We start from the raw sequence: 18396 nt of genomic DNA on the forward strand, positions 1-18396 counted from the left end.
GTTCCAGGTGCTCAGATTCCAGTCCCAACCTCAGGACTAGGGCTGTCTTAGCGCCTCCTGCCCTCAAGGCGTGTTCCCACCCCAGCCCGCCACCCAGGGGCCCAGGACCAGTGGGCAGGACAGGCAGGCCCTGTGTGTGAGAGCTATGCCTGCTGCTGCTGTGGGAGTGTGGACATGTGCTCAGCCACGTGAGGGGACCAGATGACCCACATGCACATGGGGAAGGCAGCGGGTACGGTCCCCAGACACAGGTTTTCACAGGATGTTGATGACACACTCATTCTGCATTAAATGAAAAAGCAGGCAACCGTGTGCCTTACTTTAAAGAATAAAATATTTGTCCAAGACGGAAGAGAGGAAGAGTGTTAATAGTGGCTACCCTGGGGCCTGGGTCAGGGCAGCATGAACCTGTGTGGTGCGTGGCACTGATCACATGGAGCCTTGGATATGTGTATGCACCTGAACGTGAGCCTTGAGAAGGGGTGCTAGGTTCTCTCTGAGGCTGTTTTCCTGTCCTGGGACCTGCCTTTCCTGCTGCATTCTCTGCCCAGGCCTTGGCATCGCATCCCTGTTCAGTAGGCCTTCTAGAACCCCCTCCTCCATTGCTGGTCTTGTGTGTATACAGCTGTCTGCCCTGCCAGGCCCGAAGAGGCAGACCCCATGCTGGCACACGTGTCTTTGGCGGGCGTGGGTTCCAGAGTCTCGGTGGTGGCTGTCTGAGTAGAGCTGAAGACACCCTACGTGTCAGCACAGCTCAGACCAAGCCTTCTGGGTCTGGTGGCGGCAGCTGAGCAGAGTGGACACAGAGGGCCTCATTCATTCACTAACCTTTGCCGCCCTTTCCTTCCAGCTCACGTGTCTAAAACGGCCTTTGGTTGTCATCCATGAGCTGTTTGACAAATCCATCATGGACATTTCCTGGTAAGATGGATTCTCGATTCGAGGCTTGGTCTAGGAAAGGAGGAGCCACATGTTGGAGCTCAAGGCCTCCTGGGTGTGATTAGGGTTGGGCAGCCAGGATCCCAGGTGTCGCAGCCAGGACAGACTCCAGGGTGCTGTGCTCCTGGCCCTACTGGAAACCCCTGCTCAGACAGACTGGTGTTCGTCTGGGAAGGAGAGTGCATGATCCTGGTTGCACTTGGCTCTGTCGCTGCCTGAATCAGAGTAGTGCGGCTGTGGAAGCCGCTTGTTTCATGCTTCTCAGCGACCTCATTTAAATGTGCACTCCCTCGCAGTTGTTTTTTAATGGTTTCAAAAATGAGCTAAATGAACATGAAACTCTTACAAAGCACAGGGTGAGAGATACTCTGTACTTGTGCTGAGAACTAAAGGGCCCAGAGCTCTGTAGAATGGGAATGTCGCCCCGACCTCTGCCTCCCCATGAGCGCGTGGGGGCCTCTCCCGAGACTCTGCCTCCCCCGGGCCACTCCGTGGCGGGCGAGCACCGCAGGGCTTGCGCCTGGCTGCTGATGGCCATCTTTTCCAGGACTCTGAACGGGCTGGGCATCCTGGTGTGCTCCATGGACGGCTCTGTGGCGTTCCTGGATTTCTCCCAGGACGAGCTCGGAGACCCCCTGAGCGAGGAAGAGAAGGTAGGAGCACGGCCATGGCGGCTCTGAGGGACCTCCTCCTGTGACCTACACAGACACATTGTTTCCTGAAGCATTCCTGGTCCTTTGCCTCTTGTATATTACAATCCTCGTCTTCTCTACAAGAGAGATTTAATTTAAAATGAACCTCTATTCATGTCAGAAATCCATTCTATTGGGTTGGCCAAAAAATTCCTTTGGGTTTTTCCATAACATCTTGCGGAAAATAGAATTGAGTAAACCCGGGCATCTCCTCTTGAGCTGATAGCCACCCTGGGAGGTGTTCACGCTGGGAGAGTGGGAGTGGCTGCCAGGGCTGCTCACGTCCCTTCTCCATTGTCCTTCGCGAACGTACTGGCCTCGGGTCAGCAGTTACAACAATGTTAGCAGTCCTTTCCTAGCACTTACTGTGTGCCAGAACCAGGGCCACGTTTCTTCACTTAAATTACACAAAACCCCTCCAGGCAGGACTGGTCCTATTTCACTGAGGAGAATAGCATGTGACCCTGAGGTCTGAGAGTGGAAGCATGAGCCCATCCGCAGCCTTGGGGCCAGGCCTCCTCTCCGCCATGCTCTGCCCAGGACAGCGTGGCCAGTGCTCATCCTCAGGGACTTGGTGACAGGCACTACTTTCCCTGCCTCAGACTAGGAGCCTGCCTTCCCGCAAGTGGGCCCACACCAGTATGTGGGGGCAAGAGGCTCTGAGAGCCCAGGGCAGGCGGCAGCTCTCCCCTCAGGGTGCCATTGCTGCTGGGAGACCCCTCTTAGGCTTCTGTGGGGACCCCCACTACAATGTTACCCCTTGGGCTTCAGAGTCGGCCTCGCTCACCACAGTGGACTGGCCTGGCACCCACGGTCACTTGTCAGTGGGGGGACAAGTGTGTCCGCAGCCCCAGCTCTTCCCTCCACCGGTCACTGTCGTCAGGTGACCTCCCCTCTCCTTAGAGAGTCGTAACCTGTCTTGGATGCAGGCAGGGCCCCTGCATTTGAGGAACAGTAGGGCCGAACTCCGAATCCTGCCTTGAGATTCCAGGGGTGCCGGGGAGGGAGTTTTGGCCACAGGCAGGCACTCCAGGTCCTACGGAGTGGGCCCCAAAGCTGCCCGCCCAGTATCCTTCCTGTGAGGCAGGTGTCCTACTGACCTCTGCTTTGGTCGTTAGCACACCATGTGCAAGTCTGCTCCTCGTCACACTGGCCACTCCAGTGTGCTGGGGCCACCGTCCCTGCCCTCACACAGCCTGGCTTGTGGCACAGGGCTGCCGAGACCAGGGAAGGTGGGGCTGGCCCTACTCGGAAGGGTCAGGACATGTTGGGGGCAATGCGGGCAGAGAAGGGTTCCCCTAGGCCTGCGTGCCAGACCTTTCCTTGCTCTCAGGGGCTCTGTTAGCGGCCCCATGGCGACCTCCGGCCACGTGGAGCATATGGCTGCAGCTGGAGCAAGGAAAGCAGCTCTGGGTTTCAGTGTCTGATTCCCAAGAAGCGTTTGGGGTCCTTGGAGTGATTTAATAGCCTTACATTAGTAATTTGAATGTCGTAATTTCAGTTCAGCAAATGTTTGTTGCTGTTTGTTCTGCACCAGACCTGCTGTAGGTGTTTTCCTGAGGGTTACGCATCTACTTTCATCCCTGAAGGCTGTAAACATCGAGGGAGGGTACAAGGCCTCTCCTAAGTCATCTAAACAGGCAAACAGGGTGGGAGGTTTCAAGAGAGCCAGCGTCCAGGGCTCTGGGGCCCTGCCCAGGGGTCTCTCGCTCTGAGCCGGGGGCCAGCACGCAGCTTGCCCACTGGTGGGCAGTGTCCCGGCCAGTTTGTTGCACTTCTCTCTCTCTGCCTTCTCTAGAGCCGCATCCATCAGTCCACCTACGGCAAGAGTTTGGCCATCATGACCGAGACCCAGCTCTCCACCGCCGTCATCGAGAACCCTGAGATGCTCAAGTACCAGCGGAGGCAGCAGCAGCAGCAGCTGGACCAGAAGGGCTCTGCGGCCAGAGAGACAGGCTCCACTACCTCGGTTGCTGGCGTCGTCAACGGGGAGAGTCTGGAGGACATCAGGAAGGTGAGGGCTGGGCCCAGCGGCACTGAGGACACAGGCACGTGCCCAGGGGCGGCACAAGGCCAGGAGGGCAAGAGGCCATCTAAACAGTGCACAGACATGGGCAGGGAGCTGGGAGCCAGCAGGGGGCCACTCGGCCTTGTTGCCCTTGTCTGCATGTGGCAGCAGCGGGGCCCAGGGCACCTTATCAAAAGCCCCGCCCCAAGGAGATCCAGAGGAGAGCATCCTTTGGGGGAACTTCAAACCTCACCTCTAGCCTTTCTAGGAGATTCGAGATACTGAGAAAAGTGGGTTTCAGGCTCTGCCCTCAAGAGACATCTGTTGACTCCCCCTTCTTCCTCTGGAAGCCCATGTTTCCTTGGGAGGTCGGGGTGGAGATGGGAAGGGAACAGGACAGATGTTGGGAGCTAAAACCCTCTCCTGGAGCTTGTGCAGGGTGTCACACTCCCCAGGTGGTTCAGACACAGTGTGTGACAAACCCTGGGCTTCATTGAAAGAAAGTTTGAAATTGTGGCATAGAGACAGGGGTCTCATCTGTTAGCTCCCTTGTTTAGCCCCATGGCCGCTGGGTGCATGTGGCTGGCCGGGCATGTGCTCACCGCTCCAGGAACCTGGCCAGGTGGGAATTGGAGATAGAAAGGAAGATGTTGGAGCTGGTTCACCTGGGAGCGTCTGTCCTTGATGCCTTACTGTCGAGCACACACCCTGATAAAAACGCTTATTCTTTGATGAGTGCCTTAGTTTAGTTGTATCTGAAAGGCCACAGAGGAGTTAGAATACATTTCATTAGAAGTCTTATTTGTTGGTATTTGGAGATTCAGAAATGTTTCCATTCCTTTATGTTTCTCTACTTTGCCAGAATCTTTTAAAGAAACAAGTTGAGACTCGGACGGCAGATGGTCGGAGGAGAATCACGCCTCTCTGCATAGCACAGCTGGACACCGGGTACTCGTTCACTCACCGAGCTTTCTGTGGCCTTCTCTGGGAGGTCTTCCTCTCTCCTTTCGCCAGGTAGCACTATCATAACCAGGACTTCACAGGCTCTTGGGCCAGCCTCACCCACAGAGTCTGGAAGTGAGTTGATTCCAGCTTCCCAGCATCCTCAAAGCCTTGCGCTACTGCAGAGCCCTGCGCACACCTGATGGTGGTGCAGGCGGGTGGGGAAGCTGGCCCTGCTTTGTTGAAGATACCAGGGAGAGAAAAGTCAGACTGATTTTTTTTTTTTCTGTTTCTCTTTCCACTTTTATAGCCTTCTCTTTCTGATTAAGAAAGGAATATGTACACATTGTGGAAAACAGTAAAAGCACAAAGATACGATCACTGTTAACGTTTTGGTGTCCGTATCTCCTGTTTGTTCCTGTATCTTGACCTTGCATCCATTTTAATAACTCTCTGAAGCATTGGTTTGCTGACGGTCCAGGTGCCCCGCCTGTGAACGCACCATGATTTACTTAACCAGCCCCTTAACTGTGGACGTGTAGTTTGTACAGTGTTTTGTGATTGTAAATGAATCTCTGAGCACACCTGTGACTGTTCCCTCAGGACACTTCCCAGAAGTGGACTTGTTGGGTGAGGGGTAGATTTCCCTGATGGAGCAGAGAGGGACAGTGGATTCAGCTGGATTTGTCCTTCTCTTGGCATCTGTCATCAGGCTTGCTTTTGTATTGGTCATTCTCCCCAAAGTGAGGTATGTTGATTCAAAGGATGATAAGGCCCCATGTGAGAGGAATAGGCCGAACATCAAGGTGACTCACTCGTTTCAGCCTGTCTACTCAGGGCACCACACACAGTAGTCCTCTGCATTTCCCACCAGTTCCTCCATGAGCTGTTCCAAATCTTCCCTGAAGTCTGCAGAGACCTTCATTCACGTGATGTGCTGATGGCCTCCTCATGTCAGGTGTGCAAGTGCCGAGGACCTGGAGGGAAGTGACCTGACCAGGTAGAGCCAAAACCAACTTCCAGACTCCTCCCATAGAGTGGTTTTCCCTTGATCAAACCTTTTTCCCATTATGAACCTATGCAGAGAATGCCACCTGCCCACCTTTATTAGGACCACGTGAAACCAAGTATGTGACAGTGCTTGAACATTTCAGAGCTTATGAGAATGAGGCTTGTAGAGATGGTAGAAGTGGTGGTGGCACTTTTGTTCTGTGGATCCTTCCAGGTCTCACCTGGTGAGGAGGCAGAGGTGGTAGATGACTTCCTGCCTGGCCTTGAGCCAGCTTTCTGCCATTGGGCACATATTTCTGGCACTAGAACTTGATTTTTTTTTCCTCTTGATTCCCATGTCAAAACAAGTAGCAATGGAAGAGGTAATTATTAGCTTATCTAATCAAGAAAGAAAAGAGAAGTTGCACATATTTAAAATAGACATAAATGGGAAATAATCAAAGATGAAGAATAAATCAAAAGGGTGAAAGACATCTTTGCTGAGCTCTGCAAATAAATTTGAAAGTGAATTATTTGGGGGAAAACAAAAATTACCAAAATTGAAGAAAATCTGTACAGATGAATTATTATAGAAGAAATAGAGGACACTGTCAAACAGTTAACCTATCAAAGGCCACCAGAGTAAGACGGCTTGACAGGAAAATTCTAACAAACTTTTAAAGAACAGCTCATTCTAATACTATTGAAAATATTCTAGTGCTTTGAAAAGGAAAGAAAGCTTGTAAAATCTTTTTTTTTAATGAACACAATATTGAAATTTCATAATCAAAATGTGACAAAGATATAATAAATTTCTGATCAATCTTATTTCCAAATGTCAATGCAAAATCCTAAATAAAATCATAACAAACAGAATGTTACATGTGTTAAAATGCTAATACACTATAAACAAGTAAAATTTATTTCAGGAAAGCGAGATGCTTCAAATGATTTGGGGAAACTTAATTTACTCCTACATGTCAGTAGATCAAAATAAATAAATTATATGATCATCTCTGTAGGTGCTTAAGAGGCATTTTTATTAAACCCAACATCATTGTTATTTAAAACTCAGTTGAATGGGAACAGATAGATGTTTGTTAAACTTGTTAAACTATCTTATTTCAAATTAAATTTAAGAATTGAACACATGTCTACACCTGTGACTGTAATTTAACATTGTTCTAGAGATCCCAGCTCCTATGGTTAGTTAAGAGAAAGAAGAAATTAGAAAGGAGGTGGTAAATGTGTCATTAGTCAAAGATGGTATAATCTGCAAGAGAATCAACTGGAAAAACCACCATAGACAGTAAAAGAAGACAGTGAGATGAGTGGGTGCAACATAGCAAGATCAATTAGCACCAGTTACCTTTAGAAGATGCAAAGGAAGAAATCACTTTCACAACTGTAGTACCTAGAATGTAACAAGAAATGGAGATCTTTATGAAGAAAAAATTTTAAACTCTACTGAGATACCTAAAAGAAAATTCACAGAAATGCATACCATTTATTAGATAGGATGTCTCGGTATCATAAAGATGACAAATCTCCCTCAGCCTATAAATGTAACATGAGCCAATACAAATAACCATAGAAGTTTTCAGCATCAGACAACTGATTCTGAAGTTCTGTGAAAAAGTACATAGAAAAAAAAAAAAAAAAAAAAAGTACATAGGAGTAGCTAATATATTTCTGGAAAAGATTAATCAGGAAAGACTAGCCCCACTAGAAATTAAATCTTACAAGCTATAATAATTAAAATAGTGAGGTACTGACACATGAATAGAACAGTGGAATACAATAGAAAACTCAGAAATAGACTCAAATATTTATGAGAACTTTAAAGGTAATGTTTTGCATCTGTGATGAATCATTACCTAATTCAATAAATGACGTGAGGAAGTGATATTCTCTAGAAACAAAATTGAAGCCCTACAAGAATATGCAATGGAGAAAAGACAGTTTCTTCAGCAAGTGGTGTTGAGAAAGCTACACAGCCGCATGTAAATCAATGAAATTAGAACACTGCCTCACACCATATACAAAAATAACTCAAAATGGCTTAAAGACTTAAATATAAAACATGACACCATAAACTCCTAGAAGAGAACATAGGCAAAAATTCTCTGAGATAAATCGTACCAATGTTTTCTTCAGTCAGTCTCCCAAGGCAATAGAAATAAACACAAGGGCTTCCCTGGTGGTGCAGTGGTTAAGAATCTGCCTGCCAATGCAAGGGACACAGGTTTGAGCCCTGGCCCGGGAAGATCCCACATGCCGCAGAGCAACTAAACCCATGTGCCATAACTACTGCGCCTGAGCTCTAGAGCCTGCAAGCGACAACTACTGAGCCCATGTGCCACAACTACTGAAGCCTGCGCACCTAGAACCCGTGCTCCGCAACAAGAGAAGCCCATGCACCACAACGAAGAGCAACCCCCACTCACTGCAACTAGAGAAAGCCCGCACACAGCAACGAAGACTCAACACAGCCAAAAATAAAAAATAAATTTATTTTTAAAAAGAAATAAAAACAAAAATAGATAAATGGAACCTAATCAAACTTACAAGCTTTTGTACAGCAAAGGAAATCAGGAACGAAATGAAAAGACAGCCTACAAACTGGGAGAAAATACTTGCAAATGATGTGACCGACAAGGGCTTAATTTCAAAAATACAGAAACAGCTTATACAACTCAGTAATAAAAAAAACAACCCAATCGTGGGCTTCCCTGGTGGCGCAGTGGTTGAGAGTCCACCTGCTGATGCAGGGGACATGGGTTCGTACCCCGGTCCGGGCAGATCCCACATGCCACAGGGCAGCTGGGCCTGTGAGCCATGGCCGCTGGGCCTGTGCGTCCGGAGCCTGTGCTCCGCAACGGGAGAGGCCACAACAACAACAACAACAAAAAGAAAAAAACCCAATCGAAAAATGGGCAGAAGACCTAAACAGACATTTCTCCAAAGAAAACATACAGATGGCCAACAGAGACATGAAAGGATGCTCAACACCACTAATTATTAGAGAAATGCAAATCAAAACTACAGTGAAGAACCACCTCGCACTGGTCAGGATGGCCATGATTAAAAAGTCTACAAGTAACAAATGCTGGAAAGGGAGAAAAGTGAACCCTCCTACACTGCTGATGGGAATGTAAATTGGTGCAGCCACTATGGAGAATAGTATGGAGGTTCTTCAAAAAACTAAAGTAGAGTTGCCATGTGATCCACCAATCCCACTCCTGGGCATATATCTGGAGAAAGCAATAATTCAAAAAGATACATACACCCCCATGTTCATAGCACACTATTCACAATAGCTGAGACATGGAAACAACCTAAATGTCCATTGACAGATGAATGGATAATGAGGATGTGGTTTATATACAATGGAATATTACTCAGCCATACAAAAGAATGAAATAATGTCATTTGCAGGTACACGGATGGACCTAGCGATGGTCGTACTAAGTAAAGTAAGTCAGAAAGAGAAAGACAAATACCATATGATATCACTTACATGTGGAATCTAAAATATGACACAAATGAACCTATCTACAAAACAGAAATAGATGCACAGAAATAGAGAGCGGACTTGTGGTTGCCAGCGGGGAGGTGGTGGGGGAGGGATGGATTGGGAGTTTGGGATTAGCAGATGCAAACTATTATATATAGGATGGATAAACAACAAGGTCCTACTGTGTAGCACAGGGAACTGTATTCAGAATCCTATGATAAACCGTAATGGAAGAGAATTGTGTGTGTGTGTGTGTGTGTGTGTGTGTGTGTGTGTGTGTAACTGAATCACCTTGCTGTACAGCAGAAATTAACACAACATTGTAAGTCAACTATACTTCAATAAAATAAATTTAAAAAAACATTTGGAGCCCTATCTCACGCATTAAAATTTTGCACAGCTCAGAAATTTTTGCAGAGAACATTCTGAACATCTCAGAGATTTTTTTTAATGTTTAACTTTTTTATTATTTAAAATTTTAGAATATTCCATAGAAGAATACTTTCATAATCTCAGAGGTAAAAAAAGTCTTCAAAACACAACATCCTGGAGAAAATATTTCCTGTCCATATAGGAATTTTTGAATATGTAAATAGGTCTTACAATCAATAATAAAGACCAATAACCAAATAGAACCATGGATGACAGATATGAACAAACAGCTCCCAAAAAAGGGAAATCAGATGTTTCTAGATGAAAAAATTTCAACCTTGCATCAAAATAATGGCAAATTAAAATTGTAGTAAGATACTATTTTTCATCTCTCAGATTATCAGGTATCAAGAAGTTGGTAAAGGGCTTCCCTGGTGGCGCAGTGATTGAGAGTCCTCCTGCTGATGCAGGGGACATGGGTTCGTGCCCCGATCCGGGAAGATCCCACATGCCGCGGAGCAGCTAGGGGAGAGGCCACAACAGTGAGAGGCCTGCGTACCGCAAAAAAAAAAAAAAAAAAAAAAAAAGTTGATAAAACTGTTGATGAGGGTTTGGGGAAATAGGTACCCACGCACGGCTTGTGAGGTGAACCTCAAAGCAGGACCCTTGAGAACTATTTATCCAAAATCATCGATGAACATTCCATTTGCTGCTGCAGTTCCTTCTAGGAATTTATCCCACGTAACGTATGAAACAAGTGGGATGACAGTTACAACAGCAGGCGTCTCTGTGTGTGCCCCGTGTCATGCGATACAGGAAGTACGTTAGTCCAGACAGCAGCCTCGTGGGGAGGGTCCTGTCATCTCTTGCAGACATGGTGGCTGAGGTGCCCAAGGCCTCAGAGCCTGTGCATGGCTGAGCCATGATACCCAGGGCCCTCAGCCGGCACACTGCAGTGTTTGTTACAGAAACACCGGGAAACCGTCCAGCTGTTCCTCACGAGAGGCTGGTTGGATGAACCATGGCACATCCACGCTGCCCATAATGAAAGGGAGGCCCACTCTGTGCACTGTGTTTCCCCAGCCCCAAGACACATTTGCACGTGGTAACACCTCTTGAGATCAGAGTGCATCTTATCAGTGACACCTGACAGTTATAATCAGTCACAGTTTTTTTCTTTCTTAGTGGTATATAAAGTACCAGTTCATCTTAGATCTAATTAAATGTCGTGTATGGAGTGATTTTAATTTCCTTTTTACTTTACTGTAACTTGCATAGAAATTCTGCCATGAAAATACATCGCCATTGGACCCAGAAAAAAATTTGCTTAGGATGTGTAAGTACTCAACATGGTGCTCAGCGTCCAAGGCTGACTTTTCTCCTTCTCGACAACAGGGACTTCTCCACGGCCTTCTTCAACAGCATCCCGCTCTCGGGTTCCCTGGCAGGCACCATGCTCACCTCTCACAGCAGCCCGCAGCTGCTGCCGCTGGACTCCAACACCCCCGTCCCCTTCGGCACCTCGAAGCCTTCCACAGAGCCTGTGGCGGCGACCGGCACCAGGCCTGCGGGTGATTCTGTCAGTAAGGACAGGTGAGTAGGTGCCAAGCTTGGTCCTGTACCTGGGCAAGTGCGGTTTGGACAGTTCCAGGGACACTTCGTGGCCTCTTCAGTAAAGAAAAGAGGCAGGTGCTTGGTTTCAGATGAGGGCCTGCTCAGAAGGGAGCCTTGATCAGGAGAGTCTGATGATTAGGGCCCTGAGGACTTCATGTCCTGCGGGAAGATGCAGTCCCAGGATGGGAATACTAAGGGTGGCAACTGGCCCGTGACACGTCACCTGTCACGGGGCCAGCCCACCTTCGGCCGGCCTGCTCATGTGCCATGGCACAGACTCCCCTTACACTCAGAATACATTTGCTCGGGGAGCCCATTGTCTTCACTGGCCATCACCTGGAAACCAAACTAGAAGTCTGAAAGGACCAGAGGAGCATGACTAAGAGCCATGAGCCATTTGCCCAGCGCCTGCTCTGAGTGACAAGCTGTGCCAGGCCCGACATCTGCAGGGGTTGATTGGTGGGTCCTCATCTCCGGGGAGGATCTAGGCTGGTAGGGGAAGAGGTAGCCACAGGGGTGCAGGGCTGATCCTCTGAGGGCCTTGGCAGGCAGGTCTCAGGAAGGCTTCTCAATTGGGCTGAGCCAGGGGACGGGGCTGGGGAGTAGGGGCAACAGCGAGAGCAGAGGCCTGGAGCCTGAAGAGTGGTGGGCAAGGGGAGGAAGGCTGGCTTCTCCCTGGAGTGGACACACAGGCGCTGGGACTTGCACCTTAGGAAACGACCAACAGTGGGGCCCAAGTTTAGCTGCTGCACTGGCACACAACTGACACTGTCAACGTGACCCTCCATCACCAGGGACAGGGCCGCGCATTATCACAGCTCCTGCCTCTGGTGTCATGACTGTGAAGGCATGCGCCAGGCTTCGAGTGTCCCCTCTTCCTTGAGGGAAGAGAAGGGTATGGAGCAGCAAGACCAGTCAGGAAGCAGAGCATTGGGAGGAGGGGTGTCTGGGGAAGGACAGAATGCCAGGTTTGCAAAATGTTCAGCAGTTGGCCATGCAGGTCCCAGGAGAGGAGGGGAGGGTCATACAGGTGCCTGCGGGCATCTGGCCTGGGGTCCAGCGACGGGGAGGGCAGTTAGCCCGGATGTGGGCAGAGGAGGCCCCATGACTTTGACCTAGCGTGTGGGATGTGCTGGGACAACGGAGCTGGCAAGCTCCAGCCTGAGCTCCCTTTCCTCTGTGGAGTCAGAGACACAGGGAGCACTTGGAGGAGAGCATAAAGGGTGTGTGATTGTCCCTGTGAGACCGTGGTCAGAGCTGGTGGTCAGAGCAGGTTGGGTGGAGCTGCTGTATTCAGGTTGTGGAGACAGAGCTCTATGGTGAGGAAAAGGGGGTTGTAGGAACCGCTGTTGAGGCCTCGTGCTACCCCCAGAAGCTCTGAGAACACTAAAGTGGTACGGGTGTGAGAGCATTTGCTCACAGTCTTCTCAGAAAGCCAAACTCCCAGAACTTTAATATGTGAAGGTATTAAAGAAAGTTGGCAATAGTCGATTACGTCTTGAAATTATTTATGGAAGTTTGATATTTGTGCCCCATTCACTTGGCTCCAAGCCCCACAAATCCCGGACTCCCGGATCCTCAGTGGGTTGTGCTGATGTGGCCTTCCGTCTCCACCCCACCCCCAGCGTGAATGCGGCCTCTGCTCCCGCTGCACCGTCCCCCTCCATCCTCACAACCCCGTCCAAGATCGAACCTATGAAAGCGTTCGACTCCCGATTCACGGAGCGCTCCAAAGCCACGCCGGGGGCTCCTGCCTTGGCCGGTTTGACCCCGACAGCTATGGAAAGGTAGGTGGTGGCTGTATGGGGCCCCAGAGATGGGGAGGGTACAGACTTGGGCCAGCCATGCCATGTCCGCCTTCCTGTGAGGGTGCAGACTCCTGTCCCTCTGTATTCAGGAGCCACCACTCTGAGGAGAAAGGTGTGGCTGCTTCACGGAGCCATGGGGTGGGGGTGGGGGACCAAAAGGCAGAGGCACGAGGGATGGTGGGTGCAGAGGCTGTGCTGAGATGGTCAGAGGGTGGAAGGCTCTGGTCCTGGCCTCTGCTCAGACTCTGACCAGGAGGTAGGGAGCTGAAATTAAAGTGATGGAGGGGAGGCCTCTGTGAGGTCCAACGGGCTTCTGAGCCCCTGCAGCATGTCCTCTGCACCTTCCTGAATACAGGCAGCAGTCATGGGGGCGGGGGGGCAGGAGTCCTCCTGAGGAGCCACACTGAGTGTTTCAGCCTCTGCTATTGACACAGAGCTTCTCTGCCTCCTGGGAGGGCCTCCTGCCGAGCCTGCTGTGGCACGGAGCTCACTGCCTGGTCCAGCAAGTCGAAGGCTGGGAGAGTCTGAGGGGGGGCCGGGCCACCTTCCTCCACACAGGCCAGGGCCTTGAGTGCCAACCTGGAGCTGTGACCCGCTGCAAGGTGATTGGGCTCAGCATTACCATTAGCCACATCAGGGATGTGGGCCAGAGCCTCTCGCAGGAACCGCATGGCCAGAAGGTGCCCAGTGGAGGGAGCATCTGGGACGAGACCTGTCCTTGCCGTGGACGGTGTCTTCGAGCTAAAGCCACACTGTACTGTCCCCGGGGCTTCACCCATGTTCTCAAAACTGCTTGTCTGAGTGGGATTCGTCCTTGGAGAATAGGCCCCAGAAGCCAGCATGGGACAGCTGTCCCTTCAGGTCAGCGGTGACTTTGGCGTGGGGTCTGCAGTGTGGTCACGTCTGTTTTATGCAGGTGTTTCATGTGATCTTTTTACCCAGCAATTTTTCTGCCCAGCAATATAGAGGATCTGAAACCTCCTTGCTGCTAAACATTCTGAAATGCTGGATGAAACGTAACATGTCCCTAAAGTATGTGACTAGTTCACAAGAAAGTAAGTGAAGTCCCTAGGAGCCAAAATCTAAGAGTGAACAAAACAACCAGAGCCGTGGGTGTTAGGCCAGGAGGTTACTGGCCTGGTGAACAAGGACCTTGAGTTTTAATGGCCACACAGATTTGAGACAGGGCCTTAGGGCTGAACCACGTAGGGATTGGAACCTAAGACACTAGCATGAAGTCAAGCTGCTTAAGAAAGTGTACCTCCAGTGAGAGGGGGACTAGAAGAAACCTGACTGACAGCATAGGAACATGGCCAGAGCCTGAATGTTTCAGCCTGCCCTCTGAGTTAGGAAAACAGTCTTCCCCTGAGGCTGTCACCACAGGCCTGCCCTCAAGTGGATTGGAGGTCACTTTAACACTACCTCTGTCATCTGGAAATCACCAAGCCAAGAACTGGACACAAAAGAAGATTCTAGTCTAACTGACACCCCAGAGGCACTTGGCAAAGCAAATATAAATCTATCCTGACCCCAGGGGGTACTGTGTTCCCACTAAAGAAACACTGCCTGAGATGACTCAGAATCCAAAGGAACAAAGCCCGTGAAGAAACCCTGATCATCCACGCGTGTCAGGAGCAGAAGGTGTAGACCTCTGTACCTCTGATGGTAGATTGTCAGATGGTGGCTGTAAAATAAACATGCGTAAGATGGTCAAAGACAAGAAAGATAAAGAAAATGTGAGGAAAGATTCGTATACTATCCCATGTATAAAAATTAACTCAAAATGGATTGAAGAACTAAATGTAAGAGTTAAACTGTAAAACTCTTAGAAGAAAACATAGATGTGACCTTGGATTAGAAAACTGTTTCTTAGATGTGACACCTAAAACACAAGCAACTAAAGAAAAAATAGAAAAATTGGGCATGATCAAAACTTAAAAGTTTTGTGCTTCAAAGAGCACTGTCAGCAGAATGGAAGGACAACCTACTAAATGGGAGAAAATATTTGCAAATCACATCTGAGTGAAGAGCTCTTATAGCTCAACAGTAAAAAGAGTAATAACCCAGTTTTTAAATGGACAAAGGATTTAAATAGACGTTTCTCCAAAGAAGATACACAAACAACCATAAGCACATAAAAAGACATTCAACATCATTAGTCGTCAGAGAAATGCAAACCAAAACTACAGTGAACTACCACTTTGCACCCACTAGGATCCATGATCAGAAAGTCAGATAATAAGAAGTGTTAGTGAGGATGGGGAGAAATCAGGACCCTCGTAGATTCTGGTGGGATTGTAAAATGGTTCAGCTGGTTTAGAGGACAATCTGGCGTTTCCATAAATGGTTAAAATAGAGTTACTGTCTGAGCCAGCAATCCCACACCTAGGTAGGTACCGAAGAGAATTGAAAACGTATTCATGTAAAAACTTGTACACAAAAGTTCATATCAGGGGACTTCCCTGGTGGTCCAGTGGTTAAGAATCCACCTTCCAATGCAGGGGACATGGGTTTGATCCCTTGTCGGGCAACTAAGATCCCACATCCTGCAGGGCAACTAAGCCTGAGTGCCGCAATTAGAGAGCCCATTTGCCGCAAATACTGAGCCTGCACACCACAACTAGAGAGAAGCCTGCATGCTGCAATGAAAGATCCACATGCCACAATGAAGACCCAATACAGCCAAAAAAAAAGTTCATATCCGTATTATTCGTAATAGCAAAAAAGTGGAAATATCCCAAATGTCCATCAATTGAAGAATGGATTTTTAAAATGTGGTACATCCATACAATATATCAATAATATTATTTGGCAATAAAAAGGAATGGAATGCTTATACATGCCACAACAGGGGAAAATCCTTGACAACGTTATGCTAAGTGAAAGAAGCCAGTCACAAAGGACCACATGTTATATGATTCCATTTATATTTAATTCCAGAATAGGCAAATCTATGGAGACAGAAAGTAGATTAGTGGTTGCCAGGGCAGGATGGGGTGAGTGCTGATGGATACAAAGTTTCTTTTGGGGATTATGAAAGTGCTCAAGGCTTAGCGGTGATGATTGATGGCCTTATGAATATACTAAAAACTACTCAATTCTATACTTTAAAATGGTGACTTTTATAGTATGTGAATTATAGCTGAGTCAGAAATAATACACCATCAAAAAGACCAGATAGATTTGGAAATGAACCCAAAAATACTTTTGGAAAAGAAAAATAATAATCATTGCAATTGAAGAGTCAGCGGAGGGAATTCCCTGGCGGTCCAGTGGTTAGGACTCAGTACTTTCACTGCCAGAGGCCCAGGTTTCAATACCTGGTCGGGGAACTAAGATCCTGCAAGCCATGTGTCCAAAAAAAAAAAAACCTCAGTGGGCATATTTGACAGCAGAGGAGGCCCAGCTGAGGAGCGCATTTGATCTGAGGAAATGGCCTGGGTGCTGCAGAGGTGAAGAGGTGGAGCCCAAGGAGGAGTGTCTGGAGGGCAGAGGGTAGGGTCTGCGTGCACCTAACAGGAGTTCCCCAAAGAGGGCGGGCTGTGGGGCATTGGTCAAGAGGGAGTGGCCGATGTTTCATAGGCTTAAGCAAGTATTGAAATCTCAGTTTTGGAAATGGAGTGAGCTCTGAATAGCCAGAATAAAACACAATCTCCACCTTAGTGAAACCACAGGGCACCATAGCTAGGAATTCCTTCCGTTCACTGAGGGAAGATGTTCACCTTGTAGGTCTCCATGGCCCTTTTCGTTGTCAGTTCCTAGCTCTCAGGGAGTGCAGACCCTGCTTTGAGAAGTGCAGAGGCTACCCCTTGAATCAGGCTGCTAGAGGGCAAAGTCTTGATGCATGACCTGGGCCCGATGCCACCAGAGATTGTCCCTCAGTAGCTGTGTTACCCACATTTCATAAGGCCTTTCAGCCACACATACAGCTCCAGCAGGAACTATAGAATAAGGGCTCATCAAGTTTGCCATTCTCAGCTTCTCCCTTGAAAAGGCAGTGAATAAATAAAAGAATCAAAAACCCAAAAAAATAAGAAAGTGGCAGTGAGTGAGTATTCACTTAGGGCCAAGCTTCCTGCTTCTGAGGCAGCAGGAGGGTCTGGTATCAGGCACAGTAAGTTCACCTCCTGAACATCCCTCTTGCTTCAGCTGTTTATCCCTCCCTCTGTCCTCCCCGAATACCTGAAAACCACTGATCTTTTTACTGTCTCTACAGTTTTGCCTTTCCTAGAATGTGATATAATTGGAAACATACTGTACCTAGCCTTTTCAAATGAGTGTCTTTTACTTAGTAATATCCATTTAAGGTTCTTCCGTGCATTTTCATGATTTGATAGCTTATTTCTTTTTATTAACAGATCTTGTCCCATTGTATGGATGCACATAGTTTGTATGTACCACAGTTTAAGCATTCCCCCATTGAAGGACATCACGGTTTCTTCCATTTTTTGGCAATTATATATAGATGATGTATAAAAACTGCTGTCAGTACTCACGTATAGGTTTTTGTGTGAATATATGTTTTCATCTCCACTGGGCAGATACCTAGGAGTGCAATTGCTGGTTGGTATGGTAAGACTAGGTTTAGCTTTGTAAGAAACTGCCAGACTGTCTTCCAAAATGACTGCAGTCCCACCAACAGTGAATGTGTTCATTTGATCCACATCCTTGTTGGCATTTGGTATCATCAATTTTCTGGGTTTTAGCCGTTCTAATAAGTGTTTAGTGGTATCTTGTTTTAATTTTCAATTGCTGAATGACATATGATGCTGAACATCTTTTTATACACTTATCAGCCATCTCATCTTTGGTGAGTGCCTGTTCAGATCTTTGTTCATTTTTTTAAATTGGTTCTTTTTTTTTTAATTTATTTATTTGTTTTATTTATTTATTTTGGCTGTGTTGGGTCTTCATTGCTGCGCGTGGGCTTTCTCTAATTGCGGCAAGCGGGGGCCACTCTTCATTGCAATGCGCGGGCTTCTCATTGCGGTGGCCTCTCTTAGCTGCAGAGCACGGGCTCCAGGCGCGTGGGCTTCAGCAGTTGCAGCACGTGGGCTCAGTAGTTGTGGCGCACGGGCCTAGCTGCTCCACAGCATGTGGCATCCTCCCGGACCAGGGATCGAACCCGTGTTCCCTGAACTGGCAGGTGGATTCTCAACCACTGTGCCACCAGGGAAGCCCTAATTGGTTATTTCTTACTGCTGAATTTTAAGAATTCTTTGTATATTTTAGATACAAGTCTTTTTTCAGGTAATGTGATTCACAGATATTTTCTCCCAGTCTTTGATTTGGCTTTCCATTCTCTTGACAGTGTCTTTCTCAGAGCAGAAATTTTTAATGTTAATGAAGTCCAACACATTAGATTTTTTTTTTTTCTGTCATGGATCATGCTTTTGGTGTTGTATCAAAAACTCATTGCCAGGGCCTCCCTGGTGGCGCAGTGGTTGAGAGTCCGCCTGCCGATGCAGGGGACACGGGTTCGTGCCACGGTCCGGGAAGATCCCACATGCCGCG

At 48.0% G+C, this 18396-nt stretch overlaps 1 protein-coding gene across 5 annotated transcripts in view; it reads left to right on the forward strand.

Annotated features, from left to right (window-relative positions):
* LOC116738714 (protein HIRA) overlaps nt 1-18396 on the forward strand; it is a 75030-nt gene that overhangs the window by 30062 nt on the left and 26572 nt on the right. For all 5 annotated transcript variants that reach the window (XM_032602364.1, XM_032602363.1, XM_032602365.1 and 2 more), the window contains 6 exons: nt 851-921; nt 1487-1592; nt 3430-3645; nt 4502-4587; nt 10856-11053; nt 12700-12861. In XM_032602364.1, the coding sequence (XP_032458255.1) occupies nt 851-921; nt 1487-1592; nt 3430-3645; nt 4502-4587; nt 10856-11053; nt 12700-12861 (839 nt within the window). The remainder of the gene's footprint in view (nt 1-850; nt 922-1486; nt 1593-3429; nt 3646-4501; nt 4588-10855; nt 11054-12699; nt 12862-18396) is intronic.

The sequence above is a fragment of the Phocoena sinus genome, chromosome 14, assembly GCF_008692025.1.
Source record: "Phocoena sinus isolate mPhoSin1 chromosome 14, mPhoSin1.pri, whole genome shotgun sequence".
In the NCBI taxonomy this organism is placed as follows: Eukaryota; Metazoa; Chordata; class Mammalia; order Artiodactyla; family Phocoenidae; genus Phocoena; species Phocoena sinus.